Source organism: Oncorhynchus mykiss, chromosome 2 (genome assembly GCF_057628025.1).
Source record: "Oncorhynchus mykiss isolate SJ-2025 chromosome 2, ASM5762802v1, whole genome shotgun sequence".
In the NCBI taxonomy this organism is placed as follows: Eukaryota; Metazoa; Chordata; class Actinopteri; order Salmoniformes; family Salmonidae; genus Oncorhynchus; species Oncorhynchus mykiss.
In genome coordinates this window covers 26596209-26623709 of record NC_143023.1, presented here as the reverse complement: position 1 = coordinate 26623709, position 27501 = coordinate 26596209, and the positions used below count along the sequence as shown (strand labels likewise).

Genomic DNA, 27501 nt, shown 5'->3' with positions numbered 1-27501 from the left:
CTGTGGAACGGTCATTAAGACACTAACAGCTTACAAGGTCACAGTTAGCAATTAAGGTCACAGTTATGAACACTTAGGACACTAAAGAGGCCTTTCTACTGACTTTGAAAAACACCAAAAGAAAGATGCCCAGGGTCCCTTATCATCTACGTGAACATGCCTTAGGCATTCTGCAAGGAGGCATGAGGACTGCAGATGTGGCCAGGGCAATAAATTGCAATGTCCGTACTGTGAGATGCCTAAGACAGCGCCACAAGGGGGCAGAATGGACGGATCGTCCTCGCAGTGGCAGACCATGTGTAACAACACCTGTACAGGATCGGTACATCCGAACATCACACCTGCAGGACAGGTACAGGATGGCAACAACAACTGCCCGAGTTACACCAGGAACGCACAATCCCTCCATCAGTGCTCAGACTGTCCACAATAGGCTGAGAGAGGCTGGACTGAGGGCTTGTAAGCCTGTTGTATGGCAGGTCCTCACCAGACATCACCGGCAACAACGTCGCCTATGGGCATAAACCCACCGTCACTGGACCAGACAGGACTGGCAAAAAGTGCTCTTCACTGACGAGTCGTGGTTCTGTCTCACCAGGGGTGATGGTCGGATTCGCGTTTATTGTCAAACTAATGAGCGTTACACAAAGGCCTGTACCCTGGAGCGGGATCGATTTGGAGGTGGAGGGTCCGTCATGGTCTGGGGCGGTGTGTCACAGCATCATCGGACTGAGCTTGTTGTCATTACAGGCAATCTCAACGCTGTGCGTTTGGGACCTGTTGGATTGGAGGGTGAGGGCTAGGGTCATTCCACCCAGCAATGTCCGGGAACTTGCAGGTGCCTTTGTGGAAGAGTGGGGTAACATCTCACAGCAAGAACTGGCAAATCTGGTGCAGTCCATGAGGAGGAGATGCACTGCAGTACTTAATGAAGGTGGTGGCCACACCAGATACTGACTGTTACTTTTGATTTTGACCCCCCCCCCCCCCCCCCCCCCCCCCCCTCCCCATCCCTTTGTTCAGGGACACATTATTCCATTTATGTTAGTCACATGTCTGTGGAAGTTGTTCAATTTATGTCTCAGTTGTTGAATGTTGTTATGTTCATACAAATATTTACACATGTTAAGTTTGCTGAAAATAAACACAGTTGACAGTGAGAGGACGTTTCATTTTTTGCTGAGTTTAGTTCACTACTTTTGACCGAGCCATGTGCTGGCCCTGGTCAAACATAGTGCACTACATTATATAGGAAATAGAGTGCCTTTTCAGATGCAGCCAGAGTGTTATTTGGTTATATTGAAAAGTTCCTTACATCATTTTGTCATTTCCAGCGTTTATACAGGCATGGTTTGATATTGATTCTGTTTTAGTTATTTAGCTTGGTGTCCGGTTCAGTTAACATCCAAAATAGCAAGTGTGTGAAGTCCTCATCTCACAAAGTATTTCACACTTTCCCCATGTAGTTCGCACTGGAACGATGAGAATTGTTTTGTTGTCTTCTAAAGATGGTATTGGGATTTTAAGTTGTGAAAGAAACAGAGTTATAGTATAATTAAAGGTCACGCCGCCCTTTCCTGGTAGCAAAAATTCTAATAGTTAGCCTAATTTCATTTTATTTGACAAAACAAGCAGTGTAGAGAATCATTGTACCATCTAAACTACTGTGAAATATATTTTACATGACCAAAAATATAGTATTTTCAGCTGTTTGAAGCTGGTGTACAAAAGTAAAGTCTAAGATATTGGTTCCCAATTGGGAATCAACCCTCCCACGTTCAGCTGAAACGGTGGCGCATGGAACGCAAAAATATTCTTAAAAATATTTAACCTCCACACATTAACAAGTCCAATAGCTCAAATGAAAGATAAACACCTTGTTCATCTAGCCAGCAAGTCAGATTTCTAAAATGTTTTACGGCGAAAACATAGCACATATATATGTCAAACCACCACCAGACACAGCTAATTTGAATAGCCAAAACATGCAATCAACAAACGTAGGATTAAAAAATAAATCGTTCACTAACCTTTTGAAAATCTTCATCAGATGACAGTAATAGGACATGTTACACAGTACATTTTTTTTTTCAATAATATGCCATTTATATCCATAAATGTCCATTTACAGTGAGTTCACGTTCAGAAATTACTCAAAAATGCCCGCAGGAAATCTAGGTAGCGTGGCAAGATAACGTAAATAGACATCATAAACTTTGACTAAATATACATGTTCTACATATAGTTAGAAAGATACACTGCTTCTTTATGCAACCGCTTTGTTAGATTTATTTTTAACGTTACAGAAATCGCACACTATTCAATATGCTGAGACGGCGCTCAGATACAAGCTACATGTCATGTATTGTCATGTTGTGTCCTGTTCCTGTTCTTTCTCTTCACCCTGTCTCCCTCTGCTGGTCGTATTAGGTTACCTTTTCTTCCCCTCTTTCCCCCAGCTGTTCCTTGTCTTCTCTAACTACCTCGTTCACCCCTTTTCCCACCTGTTCCCTTTTTCCCTCTGATTAGGCCTCTATATCTCTCTCTGTTCCTGCTCCTGTCTTTGTCGGATTCTCGTTTGTGTTACTCATGCCTGAACCAGACTATCGTCGTGTTTGCTGCAACCTTGTCCTGTCCTGTCGGAATCTGCCTGTTCATCTAACCTTGTCCTGTCCTGTCGGAATCTGCCTGTCCATCTGAGCCTACGTGTGTTTCGTCATTAAAGAAACTCTGTTTTGTTAATTCGCTTTTGGGTCCTCATTCACGCACCTGACAGAAGAATCCGACCAAGAATGGACCCAGCGACTTCGGATCCTCTCCACTCAGCCGTCGAGATCCAGGGAGCGATGCTAGGCAGACACGAGCAGGAATTGTCTGCTGCTCGACATGCCGTTGAGACCCTGGCCACCCAAGTCTCCAACCTCACAGAACAGGTTCACCAACTCCGCCTCGATCCACCGGCCACTTCCAGGGCTTTCGAATCTCCGGAGCCCAGAATCAATAACCCGCCGTGTTACTCTGGGGAGCCCACTGAATGCCGCTCGTTCCTCACCCAGTGTGATATTGTGTTTTCTCTCCAGCCCAACACTTACTCCAGGAGCACTGCTCGTATCGCCTACGTCATATCTCTCCTTACTGGACGGGCTCGTGAGTGGGGCACGGCAATCTGGGAGGCAAGGGCTGAGTGTACTAACCAGTATCAGGACTTTAAGGAGGAGATGATATGGGTTTTTGATCGATCTGTTTTTGGGGAGGAGGCTTCCAGGGTCCTGTCTTCCCTATGTCAAGGTAATCGATCCATAACAGACTACTCTATTGAGTTTCGCACTCTTGCTGCCTCCAGTGGCTGGAACGAGCCGGCTTTGCTCGCTCGTTTTCTGGAGGGTCTCCGCGCAGAGGTAAAGGATGAGATTCTCTCCCGGGAGGTTCCTTCCAGCGTGGATTCCTTGATTGAACTCGCTATTCGCATTGAGCGACGGGTTGATCTTCGTCACCGAGCTCGTGGAAAGGAGCTCGCGTTCTCCGTTGCCCCCCTCTCCGCATCACTACCATCTTCCTCTGCCGGCTCGGGTGCTGAGCCTATGCAGCTGGGAGGTATCCGCATCTCGACTAAAGAGAGGGAACGGAGAATCACCAACCGCCTCTGTCTCTATTGCGGTTCCGCTGGTCATTTTGTCACTTCATGTCCAGTAAAAGCCAGAGCTCATCAGTAAGCGGAGGGCTACTGGTGAGCGCTACTACTCCTGTCTCTCCTTCAAGATCCTGCACTACCTTGTCGGTCCATCTACGCTGGACCGGTTCGTCAGCTTCCTGCAGTGCCTTGATAGACTCTGGGGCGGAGGGCTGTTTTATGGACGAGACCTGGGCTCGGGAACATGACATTCCTCTCAGACAGTTAAGGGAGCCCACGGCCTTGTTCGCCTTGGATGGTAGTCCTCTCCCCAGGATTCAGCGTGAGACGCTACCTTTAACCCTCACTGTCTCTGGTAATCATAGCGAAACCATTTCTTTTTTAATTTTTCGTTCACCTTTTACACCTGTTGTTTTGGGCCATCCCTGGCTAGTTTGTCATAATCCTTCTATTAATTGGTCTAGTAATTCTATCCTCTCCTGGAACGTCTCTTGTCATGTGAAATGTTTAATGTCTGCTGTCCCTCCTGTTTCCTCTGTCTCTTCTTCACAGGAGGAGCCTGGTGATTTGACAGGGGTGCCGGAGGAATATCACGATCTGCGCACGGTGTTCAGTCGGTCCAGGGCCACCTCTCTTCCTCCACACCGGTCGTATGTTTGTAGTATTGATCTCCTTCCGGGAACCACTCCCCCCCGGGGTAGACTATACTCTCTGTCGGCTCCCGAACGTAAGGCTCTCGAAGATTATTTGTCTGTAGCTCTTGCCGCCGGTACCATAGTCCCCTCCTCCTCTCCCGCCGGAGCGGGGGGTTTTTTTGTTAAGAAGAAGGACGGGTCCCTGCGCCCCTGCATAGATTATCGAGGGCTGAATGACATAACAGTGAAGAATCGTTATCCGCTTCCTCTTATGTCTTCAGCCTTCGAGATCCTGCAGGGAGCCAGGTTTTTCACTAAGTTGGACCTTCGTAACGCTTACCATCTCGTGCGCATCAGGGAGGGGGACGAGTGGAAGACGGCGTTTAACACTCCGTTAGGGCACTTTGAATACCGGGTTCTTCCTTTCGGCCTCGCTAACGCTCCAGCTGTCTTTCAGGCATTAGTCAATGATGTCCTGAGAGACATGCTGAACATCTTTGTTTTCGTTTACCTTGACGATATCCTGATTTTTTCACCGTCACTCCAGATTCATGTTCAGCACGTTCGACGTGTCCTCCAGCGCCTTTTAGAGAATTGTCTTTTTGTGAAGGCTGAGAAGTGCACTTTTCATGCCTCCTCCGTCACATTTCTCGGTTCTGTTATTTCCGCTGAAGGCATTAAGATGGATCCCGCTAAGGTCCAAGCTGTCATTGATTGGCACGTCCCTAAGTCACGCGTCGAGCTGCAGCGCTTTCTCGGCTTCGCGAACTTCTATCGTCGTTTCATCCGTAATTTCGGTCAGGTGGCAGCTCCTCTCACAGCCCTTACTTCTGTCAAGACGTGCTTTAAGTGGTCCGTTTCCGCCCAGGGAGCTTTTGATCTCCTCAAGAATCGTTTTACATCCGCACCTATCCTTGTTACACCTGACGTCTCTAGACAGTTCGTTGTCGAGGTTGACGCGTCAGAGGTGGGCGTGGGAGCCATTCTTTCTCAGCGCTCCCTCTCTGACGACAAGGTCCACCCTTGCGCGTATTTTTCTCATCGCCTGTCGCCGTCGGAACGTAACTATGATGTGGGAAACCGCGAACTGCTCGCCATCCGCTTAGCCCTAGGCGAATGGCGACAGTGGTTGGAGGGGGCGACCGTTCCTTTTGTCGTTTGGACTGACCATAGGAACCTTGAGTACATCCGTTCTGCCAAACGACTTAATGCGCGTCAGGCGCGCTGGGCGCTGTTTTTCGCTCGTTTCGAGTTCGTGATTTCTTATCGTCCGGGCTCTAAGAACACCAAGCCTGATGCTTTATCTCGTCTCTTCAGTTCTTCAGTAGCCTCCACTGACCCCGAGGGGATTCTCCCTGAGGGGCGTGTTGTCGGGTTGACTGTCTGGGGAATTGAGAGGCAGGTAAAGCAAGCACTCACTCACACTCCGTCGCCGCGCGCTTGTCCTAGGAACCTTCTTTTCGTTCCCGTTCCTACTCGTCTGGCCGTTCTTCAGTGGGCTCACTCTGCCAAGTTAGCCGGCCACCCTGGCGTTCGGGGTACGCTTGCTTCCATTCGCCAGCGTTTTTGGTGGCCCACCCGGGAGCATGACACGCGTCGTTTCGTGGCTGCTTGTTCGGTCTGCGCGCAGACTAAGTCCGGTAACTCCCCTCCTGCCGGCCGTCTCAGGCCGCTTCCCATTCCCTCTCGACCGTGGTCTCACATCGCCTTAGATTTTGTCACCGGACTGCCTTCGTCAGCGGGGAAGACTGTTATTCTTACGGTTGTCGATAGGTTCTCTAAGGCGGCTCATTTTATTCCCCTTGCTAAGCTTCCTTCTGCTAAAGAGACGGCACAAATCATCATCGAGAATGTTTTCAGAATTCATGGCCTTCCGTCAGACGTTGTTTCGGACAGAGGTCCGCAATTCACGTCTCAATTTTGGAGGGAGTTTTGCCGTTTGATTGGGGCTTCCGTCAGTCTCTCTTCCGGCTTTCACCCCCAGTCTAACGGTCAAGCAGAACGGGCCAATCAGACTATTGGTCGCATCTTACGCAGTCTTTCTTTTCGCAACCCTGCGTCTTGGTCAGAACAGCTCCCCTGGGCAGAATACGCCCACAACTCGCTTCCTTCGTCTGCGACCGGGCTATCTCCTTTTCAGAGTAGCCTCGGGTACCAGCCTCCGCTGTTCTCATCTCAGTTCGCCGAGTCCAGCGTCCCCTCCGCTTAGGCTTTTGTCCAACGTTGCGAGCGCACCTGGAAGAGGGTCAGGTCTGCACTTTGCCGTTATAGGGCGCAGACTGTGAGAGCTGCTAATAAACGTAGAACTAAGAGTCCTAGATATTGTCGCGGTCAGAGAGTTTGGCTCTCCACTCAGAACCTTCCCCTTAAGACAGCTTCTCGCAAGTTGACCCCGCGGTTCATTGGTCCGTTCCGTATTTCTCAGATCATTAATCCTGTCGCAGTGCGACTTCTTCTTCCGCGATATCTTCGTCGCGTCCACCCGGTCTTCCATGTCTCCTGTGTTAAGCCCGTTCTTCGCGCCCCCGCTCGTCTTCCCCCCCCTCCCCCCATCCTTGTCGAGGGCGCACCTATCTACAGGGTCCGTAAGATTTTGGACATGCGTCCTCGGGGCCGTGGTCACCAGTACCTAGTGGATTGGGAGGGGTACGGTCCTGAGGAGAGGAGTTGGGTTCCCTCTCGGGACGTGCTGGACCGTTCGCTGATCGATGATTTCCTCCGTTGCCGCCAGGTTTCCTCCTCGAGTGCGCCAGGAGGCGCTCGGTGAGTGGGGGGGTACTGTCATGTATTGTCATGTTGTGTCCTGTTCCTGTTCTTTCTCTTCACCCTGTCTCCCTCTGCTGGTCGTATTAGGTTACCTTTTCTTCCCCTCTTTCCCCCAGCTGTTCCTTGTCTTCTCTAACTACCTCGTTCACCCCTTTTCCCACCTGTTCCCTTTTTCCCTCTGATTAGGCCTCTATATCTCTCTCTGTTCCTGCTCCTGTCTTTGTCGGATTCTCGTTTGTGTTACTCATGCCTGAACCAGACTATCGTCGTGTTTGCTGCAACCTTGTCCTGTCCTGTCGGAATCTGCCTGTTCATCTAACCTTGTCCTGTCCTGTCGGAATCTGCCTGTCCATCTGAGCCTACGTGTGTTTCGTCATTAAAGAAACTCTGTTTTGTTAATTCGCTTTTGGGTCCTCATTCACGCACCTGACACTACATTTCTACGTAATGTTGGAGTCAACAGAAACACAGATTTAAGCATAAATATTCCCTTACCTTCGATGGTCTTCGTTCAGAATGTTCTGGAAGGCTTCATACTTACCCAATACATCGTTTGGTTTCAAGTCTTGCGTCTTTGTATTAGCTACTGCTAATAACATCAGCTGAAATGCACCCAAAACGTCCTCTGGTCCGGAAAAGTTGCGCATCAAAACTTCAAAATTACATATTATATGTCGACTAAACAGGTCAAACTAAGTGCAGAAGCAAGCTTTATGATGTTTTAGACACACAAAACAAACTTCAATTCAATCGGCCATCGTCTGCCCTTCTCTTGAGTGCTGGAACAAAGGAATGGCTGGGACCAATTCGCGCCACTACGCACAGCCTATTTTCTCGTGGCACGCACTAATTTCACTCCCATAGGGTCAATTCTCGCGGGATTTGAACGATTCAAAGCTCTACTGAAAGAGGACATCTAAAGTCTCCCCAGAATCATAACTGGTTGGGAAGGGTGGGGGCGATGACGTCAAAGTTGCTCCAACTTTCATGACCACAAAAACTAGTTTGGAAGAATGCCTGCCCTGTGAGTTCTGCTATACTTACAGACATAATTCCAACGGTTTTAGAAGCTTTAGAGTGTTTTCTATCCAATAATAATTTTTATATGCATATATTAGCAGTTTTTGACAGATTTTTTTTCAGTTTACTAGGGGTACCCAATCTCTCCAAAGGGGGCATATGTCTGCCATATCCTTAACAGGTTTTAAACAGGTAGCATAGAAAGAGCGCACATAGAACAGATGTATAGCTTCTTAGACTTGCTTTCAATGACATAACTCACATTTCTATGTGAAATTTAGTCGGGTCATATTGCAGGTTTTAGTCCTCCCTAACACCACACACACAGATAGAGGTCCATGGTTGCTAACATGCTGACTACATCAGCCATGCGTGCGCCATCATGTTGATTTTATCTATCCCCACCAGATGGGTTCATGACACGTAGGTTAAAATACCAAAATCAACTGTGAATCAATTATATTAATTTCGGGTCAGTTCTAAACACACATGAAACATTCATGGACAATTTAGTTAGCTAACTGTTGCTAGCTAGTTTGTCTCGGGACATGAACATTGTGGGCTCTATTTTCTGCTGGTGTTTAGCCAGTGCAGTTGTCAAACACACGCTCTTTTGCTGTTTCGATCCGATAAAGCTGGCACTCTTCTGTTTTCTAACCCTTGCACCAGGATTGGTCATTTAGCTGTCTTATATGAGCTCACTTGCGCTGAGATGGAAGGGTTGGCAATGTCTGAGGTGTGTCCTTAAAAACGTGCGCCAAAGGGCCAATTTCAGGTAACGCTGGTGGGGATATTTAAAATCAACCAAAAGCTGGACTTAGCGGTAACACGATTGGTTATGGCATGGATTTTGAGAGCGGAGGCGCAGCCTATCCAGCCATGATGCACAGTGCCTAGTATATAGGTCCTGAATGGCAGGAAGTTTGGCCCCACTGATGTACTGTGCTGTACGCACTACCCTCTGTAGCGCCTTATGGTCGGAGGCCGAGCAGTTGCCGTTCCACGTGGTGATGCAACCGGTCAGGATGCTCTTGATGGTGCAGCTGTTTAACTTTTTGAAGATCTGGGGACCCATGACAAATCTTTTCAGACTCCTGAGGGGGGAAATCCATTGTCATGCCCTCTTCACAACTTTCTTGGTGTGTTTGGACCATGATAGTTTGTTGGTGATGTGGACACCAAGGACCTTGAAACTCTCGACCTGTTCCACTACAGCCCCATCGATGTGAATGGGGGGCGTGTCCGACCCTCTTTTTCCTGTAGTCCACGATCATCTCCTTTTGTCTTTCTCACGTTGAGGGGAGAGGTTGTTGTCCTGGCACCACACTGCCAGGTCCCTGACCTCCTCCCTATAGGCTGTCTCATTGTTGTCAGTGATCAGGCCTACCACTGTTGTGTTGGCAGCAAACTTAATGATGGTGTTGGAGTTGTGCTTGGCCATGCATTCGTGGGTGATCAGGGAGTATTGTTAGATTACTTGTTATATATTACCGCATGGTCTGAACTATAAGCACAAGCATTTCGCTACACTCGCATTATGATCTGCTAACCATGTGTATGTGACCAATAACATTTGATTTGATTTGAGTACAGGAGGGGACTAAGCACGCACCCCTGAGGGGCCCCCGTGTTGAGGATCAGTGTCGGAGATGTGACTTTTGTTCCCGTAAACCCATTTTGTTTCATTTGATTAAAAACCAAGCATAGCCTCCCCTCCTCTCAATGAAGGTAGTTTTATTTGTCCTGCCCATGTAGGCTATATGCCTACAAAACTGTCCATGTAGGCTATATGCCTAAAAAACTGTCCATGTAGACTATATGCCTAAAAAAAACTCCATGTAGGCTATATGCCTAAAAAACCCTCCATGTAGGCTATATGCCTAAACAACCCTCCATGTAGGCTATTTGCCTAAAAAACCCTCCATGTAGGATATATGCCCAAAAAAACCTCCATGTAGTCTATATGCCTAAAAAAAACTCCATGTAGGCTATATGCCTAAAAAACCCTCCATGTAGTCTATATGCCTAAAAAAAAAATCCATGTAGGCTATATGCCTAAAAAACCCTCCATGTAGGCTACATGCCTAAAAAACCCTCCATGTAGTCTATATGCCTAAACAACCCTCCATGTAGTCTATATGCCTAAAAAACCCTCCATGTAAGATATATGCCTAAAAAACCATCCATGTAAGATATATGCCTAAACAACCCTCCATGTAGGCTATTTGCCTAAAAAACCCTCCATGTAAGATATATGCCTAAAAAAACCTCCATGTAGTCTATATGCCTAAAAAAAACTCCATGTAGGATATATGCCTAAAAAAACCTTCCATGTAGTCTATATGCCTAAAAAACCCTCCATGTAGTCTATATGCCTAAAAAACCCTCCATGTAGGCTACATGCCTAAACAACCCTCCATGTAGTCTATATGCCTAAAAAACCCTCCATGTAAGATATATGCCTAAAAAACCATCCATGTAAGATATATGCCTAAACAACCCTCCATGTAGGCTATTTGCCTAAAAAACCCTCCATGTAAGATATATGCCTAAAAAACCCTCCATGTAGTCTATATGCCTAAAAAAAACTCCATGTAGGATATATGCCTAAAAAACCTTCCATGTAGTCTATATGCCTAAAAAACCCTCCATGTAGGCTATATGCCTAAAAAACCCTCCATGTAGTCTATATGCCTAAAAAATTATCCATGTAGTCTATATGCCTAAAAAACCTTCCATGTAGTCTATATGCCTAAAAAACCCTCCATGTAGGCTATATGCCTAAAGAAACCTCCATGTAGTCTATATGCCTAAAAAACCCTCCATGTAGTCTATATGCCAAAAAAAACTCCATGTAGGCTATATGCCTAAAAAACCCTCCATGTAGTCTATATGCCTAAAAAATCCTCCATGTAGGCTATATGCCTAAACAACCCTCCATGTAGGATATATGCCTAAAAAATCCTCCATGTAGGCTATATGCCTAAAAAAAACTCCACGTAGTCTATATGCCTAAAAAATCCTCCATGTAGGCTATATGACTAAAAAACCCTCCATGTAGGCTATATGCCTAAAAAAAACTCAATGTAGGATATATGCCTAAAAAAAACTCCATGTAGGATATATGCCTAAAAAACCCTCCATGTAGGATATATGCCTAAAAAACCCTCCATGTAGGATATATGCCTAAAAAAAACTCCATGTAGTCTATATGCCTAAAAAAAAACTTCATGTAGTCTATATGCCTAAAAAACCCTCCATGTAGGATATATGCCTAAAAAACCCTCCATGTAGGATATATGCCTAAAAAACCCTCCATGTAGGATATATGCCTAAAAAACCCTCCATGTAGGATATATGCCTAAAAAAACCTCCATGTAGAATATATGCCTAAAAAACCCTCCATGTAGATTATATGCCTAAAAAACCCTCCATGTAGTCTATATGCCTATCATGGAACTAGAGATGAGATGATCCGGTGACACTCGTATTTAGAAACATTCAAGTTATTTTCCTGTAACATTAGCTTGTTTTACACTTTGTTTGATTAAAGAACAAGTCCTTATAGGCCACCTTTACCCTACCTTACCTTTCTTATCCTGGCCATGCATTAGCCAAGTAGGCTATCCATAAATTGTTTCTAAATGGTCTCCTTTTGCTGTCATGCTTTTGCATTATTCACAATTCTCATAGGCCTATCTGCAGTGCATAGGCTACTCTACTCCGTTCGGCTTGTATCCATCCCCATTTCCAAAGAGCAGCTCTTGTCTGGTTACCAAAGGCACGCTCCGCCACAAACATATTCAAATTACGGGAGCCTAGTATTTTTTATTTGAGGAGAAGTGCGATGCGTAAAGGCCAATACTTATTGAAGTCAGTTACAACAATGTTGACTGTCAACCCTCCAAACATATTGATCAAACACTGGATGTTTTTTCTTTACTGTTGCTATTACTCATTACTTTAGCCTATGCTATTGAATAAACTGTATCAATCCACAATGGACTAGGAAGAGAATATTCTGTGTCTCCAGCCAAATTAGAGTTGCTGACAGCGCAAAGACCTTCAATAACTGATATCCACTAAGGATGGGACTTGCAGAGCGTGGAGTCTCTCAAATAGAACCAATGAGTATTTTAGTGCTTGGCTAGGAAGATGCTAGTTCACATGTATGTGTACATTTATTTTGCAACGCTCGCGCATGCAACATGGCCGTTGTGGTTTGGCTGAACTTCTGTTTTTATATTTGAGCTTCTGTATTTCTCTGTATTTCTGTATTCTTCTGTTTCTTCTGTGTTTGTAGCATTTGAAAAGGATTCGGTTGGTGTCATATGTGACTGTCACTGACACAATATTCCTGCTTTATTCATTTTCCAATGTGTCTGTTGACTTGTGTGTCTGACGCTCACGTTAATACCTGCCTGCATTGCTTATGACTGTGTGTGTGGGTGCGTGTGTACATGGTGTGGCGTGCGTTTTTCTGTCTTTCCGTCTAGGCCCAAGACTGTCCTCCTGTCTGGGGAGAAGTTGTTTATCTTACAAGTTTAGAAGAGCAGACAATGACATTCCTCCATGTTGTTTTGAATTGTTTCCTTCTTCTGTCCTATGAAGTCACCTGACTGAGCCAGTCTTATGACAGCACCATGATCCACCATTATACAACTCAGAGTCACTGTCAGCAGCACACACACACACACACACACACACACACACACACACACACACACACACACACACACACACACACACACACACACACACACACCGTCTGTTCTGTTCTGCTGCCTCTCCCACGAGCCCCCTCTCCCACAAACTAGGAGTTCTTGACATCCCTGTCATCGTTAGTTGGTAGGCAGAACCCCACAGGACTTGTGAGTTATTTACCAGCTCAGACACATATCTCTGTAGTGCAGTTATATAGCTACCAGAAGAATCTGGCTAATGCACTTTAAAGGACACAGCTGGCTACAGGAAGTAGATTGAATAGTTGCCAGTCTGCCTCAATGTCAACCCACACAGGCTGTTATATCTGTGACACTCGGTCTGCATCCTCTAAAAGACATTGAAATAGCACACATACATTACTGTACAAGCTGTAGGCCTATAGTATAATGTATGTAAATTACGTCCTGTGTCCCCCTTTACTAAGTTTGTTTATCCACTGGGCCAAATATACTAAGATGTCAATCAAACTGGATGATGATTGAATGTGAGCGTCAGGTGTTTGCCTGGTGGGTTGGTATCATGCGAGTAAGGTCATATGGTAAAACAAGGCTCATATTGACATTCATGCAAACATATGCTCTTCCTTACCTCCAGTTAGTGTAGTCAGTGGTGCTATTTAATGAACATCCACCATCTCCAGTCCAGTACACTACTACACTACACCAAGCCAGTCTGAATAGACTACTGAACTACACCAAGCCAGTCTGAATACACTACTACACACAAAGTCCATGTTCATCTCTGAGAGAAGATAATACAGCAGAGTTTCTCTCCTTCTCCTGTGGGACTCAGTCTAACCCAGGAGGACCAGCCAGCACAGTACAAGAGTTTTGATATTCTGTGCTTCTCTTCTGTTTTGTGGTCCTCCAGGTGGAGACGCGGGACACACTGAACAACATAGCGCTCAAGTTTGACACCACACCCAACGAGCTGGTTCAGCTCAACAAGCTGTTCTCCAGAGCCATCTGTCCTGGCCAGGTGTGAACACAATCTACTGTACACCCATCACTGGTTCCCAGTCCCTTCCTTTCAGAGATCCCCTGGGCAGCACCTTTTTGTTCCAGCCTCACACTAGCACGCGTTATTCAAATAGTCAACTACGGTAGTCACAAACTCCTTGATTAGGTTGAACCAGGTGTGCTAATACTGGGCTGTAACACAAAAGTACAGTCCTGGAGGAGTTCCCTGAGGAATGGATTGGGAAACACCAATCTACTACACTCATGCTTGGTGTGTCTCTCTCACTGCATCTATCCTCCATGCGACAACCACTAACACTCACCCACTCCTCATCCCTGCTCTCTCTTCCCACTGATTCTGTCAATGGCATATAGTGGTGTCACTACTAACCACTCACAAGAGTTAAAACAATCTGTGTGTTTATTCCACTAAGACATCTGTGTCATGGGAAACAGAGTGTTGAAATCCCTCCAGTCCTCAGGCAATACCATTCAAAAGGTACAACTTCATGGGTCCTGTTCATTAGGATTAAAACGTTTGATAAAAGAAAAAAAAAACAAGCATGTCTTATTGGACAAAGATCAGATAGTACCTCCCACTTTTACTTAGTTTTGGATTGTTTCGTTCTGTAGCTACAGAGCAGAACCCTGATAAAGCTATTTCGCTGGGCTCAATGACTCCTCTTTTGGTTGTGTCCTATTGAACTGTCTGAGGCTCCAAGTAGCACCACAAAACATGACAAACAGCCAAAATTGGTATTTTCCTGGCATCAGAACCAGAGCCACTCGAATCTACTTAAATGGAGAGTCAAGCCAGGGAGTCTGCAATCACATTGACAGTCAGAGTCAGTAGCAGCACTCAGCAACATGATGCACAATGCAGGGTTGTTGATGTTGTTTCCAACCAGCCAGCCAGCTCTGGAGGGCTCTCAACATCTCTCTACTGGGTTCCATGACCAAACACTGCCCTAGCTCCACCAGTATTATCATACACACACACACTGGAACTAGAAAAACTCCACTCCAGTTTTGTCCCTGGCCACACTTGTTAGCATTAGCCTGCCATGGCGTCATACTGGGCCTATTCAGTCAGAACACACTCACCACCACTTAACTGTCTGGCCCTGCTTGCATGGGGACAAGGAAACTTAAGTAGAGCCTCTCAAGATCCTTAACGCCAACAACACATGCTAATCTAGTGCTTGAACAACAGACACACTCACAGGACAATAACTATATTCAACCTAACCTATGATGACTAAGTCATATCATTATGAACTCTTTAAAACATCAGACACAGTGTGAGATATATTATATCGGATGGTTTTAGGACACGAAATGTGTGCTTTCACTTTTTGTTGTTGTCCATCTTGGGATGTCATAAATCATGCTGAAAACATATTTTCATAGTCTCTTCTGTCTTTGCATGTACAGTTGAAGTCAGAAGTTTACATACACTTAGGTTGGAGTCAATAAAACTTGTTTTTCAACCACGCCAAAAATGTCTTATTAACAAACCATAGTTTTGGCAAGTCGGTTAGGACATCTACTTTGTGCATGACACAAGTCATTTTTCCAACAATTGTTTACAGACAGATTATTTCACTTATTAATCACTGTATCATAATCCCAGTGGGTCAGAAGTTTACATACACTAAGTTGACTGTGCCTTTAAACAGCTTGGGAAATTCCAGAAATGTATGTAATGGCTCTAGAAGCTTCTGATAGGCTAGTTGACATCATTTGAGTCAATTGGAGGTGTACCTGTGGATGTATTTCAAGGCCTACCTTCAAACTCAGTGCCTCTTTGCTTGACATCATGGGAAAATCTAAAGAAATCAGCCAAGACCTCAGAAAAAAAATTGTAGACCTCCACAAGTCATCCTTGGGAGCAATTTCCAAACACCTGAAGGTAACACGTTAATCTGTACAAACAATAGTACGCAAGTATAAACACCATGGGACCACGCCACTGTCATACCGCTCAGGAAGGAGACTCGTTCTGTCTCCTAGAGATGAACGCACCTTATTTCCCTTTGAATTTTACCCCCTATTCGCCCCAATTCCGTGGTATCCAATTGTCAGTAGTTACTATCTTGTCTCATCGCTACAACTCCCGTACGAAGGTCGAAAGCCATGCGTCCTCCGAAACACAACCCAACCAAGCCGCACTGCTTCTTAACACAGCGCGCATCCAACCCGGAAGCCAGCCGCACCAATGTGTCGGAGGAAACACCGTGCACCTGGCGACCTGGTTAGCGTGCACTGCACCCGGCCCGCCACAGGAGTCACTAGTGCGCGATGAGACAAGGATATCCCTACCGGCCAAGCCCTCCCTAACCCGGACGACGCTAGGCCAATTGTGCGACGCCCCATGGATCTCCCGGAGTCTCTGGTGGCACAGATAGCACTGTGATGCATTGCCTTAGACCATTGCACCACCCGGGAGGTCACTTTGGTGCAAAAAGTGCAAATCAATCCCAGAACAACAGCAAAGGGCCTTGTGAAGATGCTGTAGGAAACAGGTACAACAGTTTCTATATCCACAGTAAAACGAGTCCTATATCGACATAACCTGAAAGGCCGCTCAGCAAGGAAGAAGCCACTGCTCCAAAACTGCTTTAAAAAAAGCCAGACTACGGTTGGCAACTGCAAATGGAGACAAAGATCATACTTTGTTTTGAGAAATGTCTGATGAAACAAAAATAGAACTGTTTGGCCATATGTTTGGAGGAAAAAGGGGGAGGCTTGCAGGGGGAGGCTTGCAAGCCGAAAAACACCATCCGTGAAGCACGGGGGTGGCAGTATGATGTTGTGGGGGTGCTTTGCTGCAGGAGGGACTGGTGGACTTCACAAAATAGATGACATCATGAGAAAGGAAAATGATGTGGATATATTGAAGCAACATCTCAAGACATCAGTCAGGAAGTTAAAGCTTGGTCGCAAATGGGTCTTTCAAATGGACAATGACCCCAAGCATACTTCCAAAGTTATGGCATAAGGACAACCAAGTCATGGTATTGGAGTGGCCATCACAAAGCCCTGACCTTAATCCTATAGAAAATTTGTGGGCAGAACTGAAAAAACAAACCTGACTCCGATACACCAGCTCTGTCAGGAGGAATGGGCCAAAATTCACCCAATTTATTGTGGGAAGCTTGTGGAAGGCTACCTGAAACCTTTGACCCAAGTTAAACAATTTAAAGGCAATGCTACCAAATACTAATTGAGTGTATGTAAACTTCTGACCCACTGGGAATGTGATGAAAGAAGTAAAAGCTGAAATAAATCATTCTCTCTACTATTATTCTGACATTTCACATTCTTAAAATAACGTGGTGATCCTAGCTGACCTAAGACAGGGAATCTTTACTAGGATTAAATGTCAGGAATTGTGAAAAACTGAGTTTAAATGTACTTGGCTAAGGTGTATGTAAACTTCCGACTTCAACTGTATGTTCATTTCTCTGTGTGTCAGCCTGTTTAAATCCAGACATGGATTGTGTTTGCAGGTTCTGTACGTTCCTGATCCTGAACACATATCCAGTGTGGGGAGCTCCCCTTCCCTAAGTCCCATCAGCCCTCTGTCTCCCACTTCCTCAGACGCTGACTTAGAGAAGGTGACGGTATGTCGGCATTCAGACACGCACTCGCAATGAACGCGTTGGCATTATCCCTTCACCATGCGTCTGCTCACAAGAACACACACACATACGTACAACACCTATCATAGAGTGAGATAGAAGGCTTTATCAGAAATCCTGCATAAATATCTATCACAAATCCGATTTAAAATGTGAAGGGCCAACTCTCATACTGTCCAGACAATCTGGGACAGGCCAGACAATAAGTGATGCATTATGTTTTATGAGCAGAATAAGTCTGTAATGTACTAATTCTCCATTGTTTGCTGACCTACAGTATACAGACTTGATGTATGGCTCTGGCTCCAGGTAATAGAATGGCTCTTTGTTCTGCCCATTAAGCAATAGTTACATTGATGTTAGGTTAACTTCCTTCACACAATTCTGCTCTGGTGCGATGATAGCTGAAATGCCACTGCTTTTACTGTACCATTTAGTCTCCATTTATAGAAGCATGCAGCCAATAAAGACACAGTTAGTTTGTTGTTTACTGAACGGTCGTGTTGACAACCTCAGTATATAAGAGGGAATAATGTGTTAGTTGAGTGCTGACCAGGGGAGGGACAGGGGATCAAATATCTGCAGGTTTTCACTGTTCCAGCAACTATGGTGGATCTGTAACCATGTCAGTGCAGTATAGCTTGGGAAAATGCCCTTAAGTGTGGTTGGTTCTAGCAGGTCTGGAATCAGGCCTATCTAGTCCTCTGTAATGGAATACTGGAAGCTGACATGTTCCATTGTTCTCAGATCAGGTCAGGAGTGTCACCCTCCTGCTCCATAGATTGCCCTTTCCACGGGGCACCAAACGAGCCAATCATTAAACACACAGGAACCTTCTGACCCCCAAAGAAATATGACTGTTTGTCCCAGGTGGTCCCCATGGCGACAAGGCACTGTTTTGTCAGAATGTTATCAGAAAATGGGTTCCTCTGCTACTGCTGCCTTTCCAAACTAGCTGCATAAATTCAACACTACTCAGGCTGGAAGAAGGATCCCGTCGTTAGTTTATTTAGTGCTTATCTATTTAGGTCATGCCTGTAAGAACAGGAGCCTATTTCTTGGCTCTCAGCGGAGGACGAGGATCTGAGGGAGAAGGGCTGTGTGTGACTGTGGAGAAATGAAGCTTTTTAGTGTGATGCTCTGTCTGATATTTAGAGAAACTAATGAACGGAGCTTGTTCTCTCAGATGACCAGCGAGATAGCCTGCATGTCCCAAATGGCACCATTATGCTTTTGACCAGAGCTCTATGGGCCCTGGTCAAAAGTAGTGCACTACATAGGAAACAGGGTCCCATTTGGAATGAATACAGCAGTTATTCCAGAGAGAGGAAGCATGATGTGTTTCTAAGACAGACAGGGAAGGGTAAATCACCTCAGCAGGACGTGGAGTAAAGATCCAGCATGGTTTACAAGGTAGAGGAGGAAGGACCTTAATAAGCACAATGCTTTTTCTAAACCTCAATGATCTTTTAATTATAAAACCCTTTTTGTGGCCACACACACAGGAGGTCGGTGGCACCTTAATTGGGAAGGACGGGCTCGTGGTAATGGCTGGAGTGGAATGGTATCAAAGACACGGTTTGATGTCAATCCATTCGCGACGTTGCAGACATTACTATGAGCCGTCCTCCCCTTAGCATGCTCCACTGGCCACACAGAACAGGCTGTAATGTCTGGCAGACATGAGATGTCATGGCTGGCTAGCCATTGTGCTGGCATTCGATTCTCATGCTGTGACCGTAGCCAGCCTAGCTCACTGTCCTCCTGACCTCTCTCCCTCTCCCTGTCCTATCCTGTTCTGTTGTGTCCTGGCACCCTCACTTCCTTCCTTCTGTTGCACAGAACAGAAGAGGCCACTATTTTTAGGGCCAGGGAATGTAGGACTAGTGTAAATTACCTGCCCAGCCCGCTGCAGGGTGGCTGGTGCCCAATGGGCTGGTGCCAAACTACAGCTGCTCAGGTAACCCAGCCCGGACCTCGGGGTTTCACCCCTACTCTGCCACCTTGCCAACATCCTCCTATCTCTATAGGAGAATCAGGATAAAAGATTCAAAAGATGCATCCCATGAATTTACAGTATATGTTTGTTCTGCTCATGGTTGCAGAACATGTACATGTCCACATGGGGGAGCTGTGGTTAAATTTTCCACAGTATTCCACTTCTAGCCTTCTACTCTCTCTGTTTAGTCGACATTGCAGCCTGTCTGCAAGGCCATACAGTACAGGACGGAAGCTCAGGCCGGCAGGTGGTTTGTCCTGAAGGAGGCTGAGAAGGAATTCATTCCTTGTCTTAGTCACTAGTCATTCTATTCTGTTATGTTTTATTGTAGTATAAATAGCACTGGATGTTGTGGAGTGTTAATATATGGGGTCAAACATTTGGCTAAAAGAGTCCCTCGGTCTTCCTAAAAATCTTCATGAATCATTATAGCAGGGTTCCCCAACTAGCAGGTAGTTTTGGCCCGCAGGTGGGGGGGGGGGGGTATACAGTCCCAGTCTAAATTTTGGACACACCTACTTTAGAAGGGTTTTTCTTTATTTATTTTTACTATTTTCTACATTGTAAAATAATAGTGAAGACATCAAAACTATGAAATAACACATATGGAATCATGTAGTAACCAAAAAAGTGTTAAACAAATCAATGTTTGTGCTTAGTGGGACAATCATTTGTTTTTCAACAGGACAATGACCCAAAACACACCTCCAGGCTGTGTAAGGGCTATTTGACCAAGAAGGAAAATGATGGAGTACTGCATCAGATGACCTGGCCTCCACAATCACCCAACCTCCACCAAATTGAGATAGTTTGGGCACCCAACCCCAACCAAATTGAGATAGTTTGGGAAGAGTTGAATCGCAGAGTGAAGGAAAAGCAGCCAACAAGTGCTCAGCATATGTGGGAACTCCTTCAAGACTGTTGGAAAAGCATTCCAGGTGAAGCTGGTTGAGAGAATGCCAAGAGTTTGCAAAGCTGTCATCAAGGCAAAGGGTGGATACTTTGAAGAATCTCACTTTTTTTGTTACTACATGATTTCATATGTGTTATTTCATAGTTTTAATGTCTTCACTATTATTCTACAATGTAGAAAGTATCTGGTGTGAGCACCATTTGCCTCATGCAGTGCGACACATCTCATTCTAAAAGAGTTGACCAGGCTGTTGATAGTGGCCTGTGGAATGTTGTCCCACTCCTCTTTCATGCGAAGTTGCTGGATATTGGCGGGAACTGGAACACGCTGTCATACATGTCAATCCAGAGCATCCCAAACATGCTCAATTGATGACATGTCTGGTGAGTATGCAGGCCAATGAAGAACTGGGACATTTACAGCTTCCATGAGGTGATGGAGGTGGATGAATGGCACGACAATGGGCCTCAGGATCTCATCACAGTATCTCTGTGCATTCAAAGTCCAGGTTGGGAATTTAGCCATGACACCGGGTGAACACCCCATCTCTTACAATAAGTTCCATGCGATTTTGAATGACCACAGAGAGTCAGGATACCTGTTTTAACTTGCTATTCGAAAGACGGCACCCTATGTAGGGCAATGTCCCCAAATCTAATCAAGGTTTGAAATTATTATGTTTTTGTCAAAAGTCCATTTGAAATCTAAAAATACTAGTTTTATTATGTTCCTGCTCCCCGACCATCCAATCAATAAAATTTTTTGATGATCCCTGCAATATAGGTTTACTGAAAGAAAAAAGCCATCACATATATATATATTATTAGAGGGATTGTGCTACTATGGGCACATCCCAAGTGGCACCCTATTCCTGTTATAGTGCACTAATTTTGACCAAGACCCTGGTCAAAAGTAGTGCACTTTAAATGGAATAGGGTGCCATTTGCGATGCAACCTTGGCAAAGCAAACAGCAGCAACTCAATAGATGGATGCAATATCCATAGCATTATATCAGGGTCAGCTTTCTTCCTTCCACCTAGCAAGCAGCTCTAGACTGGATTGATTTCCCATAGCCTCTGGGATCAAAGCACCATGTGATAACACCATCCCATCCCTCCCTCTCTCCATTCCTCCATCTTTAGCCTCTCTCCCACTCTCCGGTCGGCCAGTGTACACCTCCTCTCACAGAGACACACACACGTTGATATCTTTGACAGACTCTGATGTGTTATGGGGTGCCCATTCCCCCAACCCCTAGCCCTGAATTAGAACCCTGATCAGGCTAACACATGAAACATACAATCCTCAGTGTATATGACCGCTGTCCAAGTACCTGAGGGAAAGTATATATGCATAGTATATATGTATATATGTATATTATGCATACTTGGCCTAGTGCTGGTTTATGGTATGAATAACACCATGATGACAGATAGACACTGGAACACTGTTAAAGAGTATCTCTCATACGAATGATAGGGCAGAGTGGGAGGGTTAGCTCACAGTGTTGCGTTAGACCACCACACACACTCACACACCACCCCTTCCTTCCTGTGATCTGCCTCCTCTCCTGTGATGATAGGGGAATGGAGGAAGTTGTCTAAGAGGAAGGAGGACATGTTAGGACTGTTTATTTTAAACCAGGCCAGTGTTCGGATTTCTGTTGTCAGCTATGTGCTGCTGGGGAAGGGGACAGTTGGATTGTGTCCCAAATGGCACCCTAATTCCCTACATTGTGTACTACTTTTAATCAGAGCCCTATGAGCCCTGGTCGAAACTAGCGTACCATATAGGGAATATGGTACCATTTGGGATTCGACCTAGAGCTGTGTGTTATTGGAGGCTGTGAATACCTCTTGTCATGTTGCTGTAGTATTACTGCAGCAGAACAGAAAGGACTGGCGCATGAGTCACTAGGAAGTGAATGTGCCAGTGAAGAGAGGAGGGGTGAAGCACTGTAGATATCCACCTGAAGTGGATGACAGTGACCGACCAAGGAGAGCACCACTCAAGTGTCATGTTCTCTTTCCTACTGATGTATAATGTTCCTGTAACGGTGGTGGTTCAGTGAAGGCCTAGGTTTTAGCTCAAAGGGCTAACACAGTCTTGTTGTGTGCCAGAGTGCCCAGGTTGGAATCCCAGACAGTAGTTTTTTTGTCTAGCATGTTGAGCTGCCCCCTCAGCCACATGAGCTCCCAGTGTGTGTGTGCGTGTGTGTTGCTAGTAGTGTGCCGGTGGGTCAGTAGTCGTGGGCTGGTGCTCCCAGGGAGACAGAGACAGGAGAGGTGTGGGAGGGTGTCAAGAGGCCAGCAGACAGCTGTGGGTTTGGTGTCTCACACACAGCAGACCTGCACGCCTACTCTTCATCTCTCTGTCTGCGCCATGTTCCCACACCCTCCCTGTCCCTCCATCTTTCATTCTTCCAACCTTCTATCCCACCATATTCTTGTTCCCACACCCTCACTATCCCTCCATCCATCCCTCCGCCTGGTTCCTGTTCCCACACCCTCCCTATCCCTCCATCTCTCCTTCCCTCCGTCTGGCTCTGCAGCCAGTCACACAGCCTGGCACGGTAGCAGGCCATGTGGCCTCGCTCACAAAGACCAGCCCCACCATGTATGGTGTTTGCAGGCAGCAGATGCCCCATCTGTGGATAAATCATTATCATTGTTTACAACGGAGGAGCTGGAGTACGTCTGACAGACAGTGCCTAGAAATGACTGTAGTAGGGTTGGCACAAACGTTTATGGATAAAGACCATCATAAATAAAATGACCTGCATTTTTTTCCCCTCCTTTTTTTTGAACAGCTGACTGAAGGCGTGATGGCCAGGCGTTCATGCGGTTGAATTCAGTTTCTGTGATAACATGGGCTCTTAACAATGTGATGGAACTTTGTTGCCCACTGCTGAAACAAGCAAGGTGTTGTAGCCAACAATGAATAGAATGGTCTTGGAACCTCTAACCCTGGCAATTTGACTGGTAAACTCATGGGTACACTCGCAATGGCTGCCTGGTAATGGCTGCCTGGTATTATCATTTTTGTGGTAATGTAGAATGTTCATTCAAATAATGTTAACTGATGTGGCTCATGCATTGGAATGTATTTTTTGCAATGTACGTTGAGTTGAATCAACAAATCATAGCACATATTGATGGGTACACTTCCTGCTTTTACTTCCTGCTTTACTCCTATGGGGTACACTCAAAATGGACACCAGTTCACCCATTATGCCATCATTGACTTGAATGGGGAATCCCGTTCTATTCATTCTATTTCTATGGCAGCACATGCAGTCAGGAGCGGAAGAAAGGAGAAACGGTGTGTCTGAAAAGCAAAACAAATGTTTCCATGACCGTCACAGCCCTGAGTGCTCCACGTGAGATGCAGCAGATACTACTGTAGAAACTGGATCTGTACATAATAACACATCGTAAAACTTAAATCTCTACCTCTACTTGTCATAAGAACAGTAACACTGTCTGTTTGTTGAGTGAACAGGGTTAAATAGGGTCTTTGCTGTTGTGGTCAGGGATTGGTTGGGTCAGGAGCATGGGTTTACCCTGAGTCTATTACTGGGTTACATGAAGCTGATATGATCAATAACACAGACAGACTGCTGACACACACACACACACATCTGTAGTTAGGTAATGTCTGCCTGATATTTCAGTTTCATGTTCCATGAGACTGAGTGAGAGTTCATTTCTCAGTGTACATCGGCAGTGCTGGAGTTCAGTTAACATTTCAGTACAGGAAGAATAGTCAGTCTACTGATCTACACACACTTGCATGACGAAGTGTATGATGTATGTAGATGGAGGAATAACTGAGCTGTATTTAAATAGTCTTCATGTGCACTTCTCATTCTGTTTCTATTAAACTAATCAAGCATCAACTAGCAAGCCACCATAAAGGTGAATGCTTCAGCCTCATATAGATATGCTTTTCTATCTAATTGCCATTATGAACTTCAGACTACAGGAAGTGCATTTGTTTACTAATGTATCTGATTAGACATACATGTCTCTCTCTGTCTCTGTGTGTTTGTTGACCTGATTGTCTAGCAGTGCAGAAACATTGCTACATTGCTACAAATGAACACTCACTAGCTATACTGCATATTTAGATAGTCTGGCTGATTGGTTTGATGTAGGGAGACATACACTATATATACAAAAGTATGTGGACACTCCTTCAAATTAGTGGATTCGGCTATTTCAGCCACAACCGTTGCTGACAGGTGTAAAAAAAAATTGAGCACACCGCCATGCAATCTCCGTAGACAAACATTGACAGTAGAATGGCCTTACTGAAGAGCTCAGTGATTTTCAACGTGGCACTGTCACTGTCCAACAAGTCCGTTTGTAAAATTTCCCTGCTATAGCTGCCCTGGTCAACTGTAAGTGCTGTTATTGTGAAGTGGAAACATCTAGGAGCAACAACGACTCAGCCGCACACAAGCCTAGATCACCATTCGCAATGCCAAGCATCGGCTGTAGTGGTGTAAAGCTCTGGAGTGATGAATCACGCTTCACCATCTGGCAGTCCAACAGATTTATCTGGGTTTGGAACGCTACCTGCCCCAATACATAGTGCAAACTGTAAAGTTTGGTGGAGGAGGAAAAATGGTCTGGGGCTGTTTTTCATGGTTTGGGCTAGGCCCCTTAGTTCCAGTGAAAGGAAATCTTAACGCTACAGAATACAATTACATTCTAGATGATTCTGGGCTTTCAACTTTGTGGCAACAGTTTGGGGAAGCTCCTTTCCTGTTTCAGCACAACAATGCCCCTGTGCACAAAGCGAGATCCATACAGAAATTGTTTGTCGAGATCGATTTGGAAGAACTTGACTGGCCTGCACAGAGCCCTGACCTCATCCCCATCTAACACCTTTGGGATGAATAGGAAAACCGACTGCGAGCCAGGCCTAATCGCTCAACATCACTGCCCAACCTCACTAATACTCTTGGCTGAAGCGAAGCAAATCCCCGTAGCAATGTTCCAACGTCTAGTGGGAAGTCTTCTCAGAAGAGTGGAGGCTGTTATAGCAGCAACGGGTGGACCAACTCCATATTAATGCCCATGATTTTGGAATGAGATGTTCGACGAGCAGGTGTACACATACTTTGGTCATGTAGTGTACATGTGTTTCTCTGTCTCTGTCTGTTTGTTAAGCTGATTGGCTAGCAGTGCAGAAAACATTGCTACATGTAGACTAACTATACTCCACTGTATATTTAGATACCCTGGCTGATTGGTTTGATGTAGGAAGACAAACTTAGTTCTGATTTTGCCAACTCCTTCTTCATTATTATCACTTGTTATATAATCAGGTTACATGCAATGTAACATGTCGCTTGAGTATGTGACATAGAAATAGAATGAATAGAACGGCTTGAAAGCTCTAACCCTGGACATTTGACTGGTAAACTCATGGGTACGTACATTCACAATGGCTGCCAGATAATGTGAAGCAATAATCTTCATGGTATTTTCAAATTTTCTATAAACAGATGCTAGATTGCCACAGTAATGTAGAATGTTCATTCAAATGATGCTAACTGCAATGGAATGTATTTTTTGTAATGTCAGTTGAGTTGAAATCACAGCACAGATTGAAGGGTATACTTCCTGCCATGGGTACACTCAAAATGTCTCCCACTCAAAATGGCTGCCACTCAAAATGGCTGCCAGTCCACCCATTATGCCATCATTGACTTGAATGAGATTACCTTTCTATTCATTCTATTTCTATGGTATGTGATGTGTGCAAGAAGTTTGTTAATGAAATCTAAGATTGCTTATATTGATTACATTCAACTCAATGTTGTTTGAGCGTTGAGTGTTGTTGAATTGATACGCTGCTGTTGATACTGTTCTATTGACTTGATCTATTCTATATGATTTGGAGGATAATCTAAAGCTATAACTAACTGTTTTTTAACATATCACTAAATGATAAATGTGTTCATTCTTGTCCACCCTTTACTTCTCCCTCCTCTCCTGTTATTCAAAATGGCCACCCCTGTAGGAATCCGATGGCACTCCCAGGCCAGAGGCTCACCATCATCACCATGCTCCGGTGTTCTCAGCACTACGCCAGGCTCGTGTAGTGTCGTCCACCTCCGAGGAGGAAGAGGCCCTGACAGAGAAGTTCCTCAAAATCAACTGCAAGTACATCACAGACGGCAAGGTACATATCACGTATATTCATATATATATTACAGTACTATACAATATATATAGTATTTTCTATATATAAAATAAGTACAGTATTATAAGGTAAGCTCATGGAGAAATTCAGAGGACTTTCAGGAATGCTGGCCCTCCGCCAGCCAACATCCACCTCTAGTAGCTCAGATCCATGCTATTGAACAAAATGAAACCAATGTTGATCCATTCAGTCTAAATCAAAGCTTTGCAGCTTTCACCCCCACAGGGAGGTCAGTATTGGAGCTTCCTGTTCATAGTCAATATCCTTCAGTTTCTTTTGGATACCTGCAGTACAGTACAGCCATTTTGTTTATTTATGCTGGCAAGGTAATATATCTCCTCCAGTAAATGGCTGACACATTTCTTTCACTGCCAGCTTTTTCATGCTCTAGCTATATTACTCCGTCTAACCCTTTCGTTCTTTCTTTCTTTCTTTCTTTCTTTCTTTCTTTCTTTCTTTCTTTCTTTCTTTCTTTCTTTCTTTCTCTCTCTTTCTCTCGCTCTTCTCGTGCTCTCTCTCTCTCTCTCTCTCTCTCTCTCTCTCTCTCTCTCTCTCTCTGTCTGTCTCTCTCTCCCCTCAGGGTGCGGTGAGCGGGGTGTTGCTGGTGACGCCCAACAACATCATGTTTGACCCCCACAGGATGGACCCTCTGGTGCAGGAGCATGGCTGTGAGGAGTACGGCTACATGTGTCCCCTGGAGGAGGTCATGTCTGCAGCCATCTACAAGGAGATCACTGACAGCAAGATCAGAGAGGCCGTGCCTGCGTAAGAGCCCTGTCGTCTGTCTGTCGGTCTGTCTGTCTGACAGTCACACACAGGGGCCCCGTTCATTAGAGCACACCGCAGCATCCGTTTTGTGCCTACTGAACCACAGTAACAGGAATGTAGTGGAGAGGAGTAGCGTTTCCGCACCTATTACACAAAATTAACGTTGTTTGCGTTTGCGTTTGCGTTACACATCACTCGTTTACCCACTTATTTTTCTACCACTC

The 27501-nt window shown here is 45.2% G+C and overlaps 1 protein-coding gene across 23 annotated transcripts in view; it reads left to right on the top strand.

Moving 5' to 3' along the window:
* Nucleotides 1–27501, top strand: part of LOC110485571 (oxidation resistance protein 1A) — a 210629-nt gene that overhangs the window by 162639 nt on the left and 20489 nt on the right. For 8 of the 23 annotated variants that reach the window (XM_090194437.1, XM_021556680.3, XM_021556693.3 and 5 more), the window contains 4 exons: nt 13648–13755; nt 17249–17362; nt 26327–26488; nt 27090–27274. In XM_090194437.1, coding sequence (XP_090050563.1) covers nt 13648–13755; nt 17249–17362; nt 26327–26488; nt 27090–27274 — 569 coding nt within the window. Of the gene's footprint in view, nt 1–13647; nt 13756–17248; nt 17363–20064; nt 20318–26326; nt 26489–27089; nt 27275–27501 lie in introns of all 23 variants that reach the window. The other 15 variants (XM_090194423.1, XM_090194445.1, XM_090194434.1 and 12 more) reach the window with 4 other exon arrangements.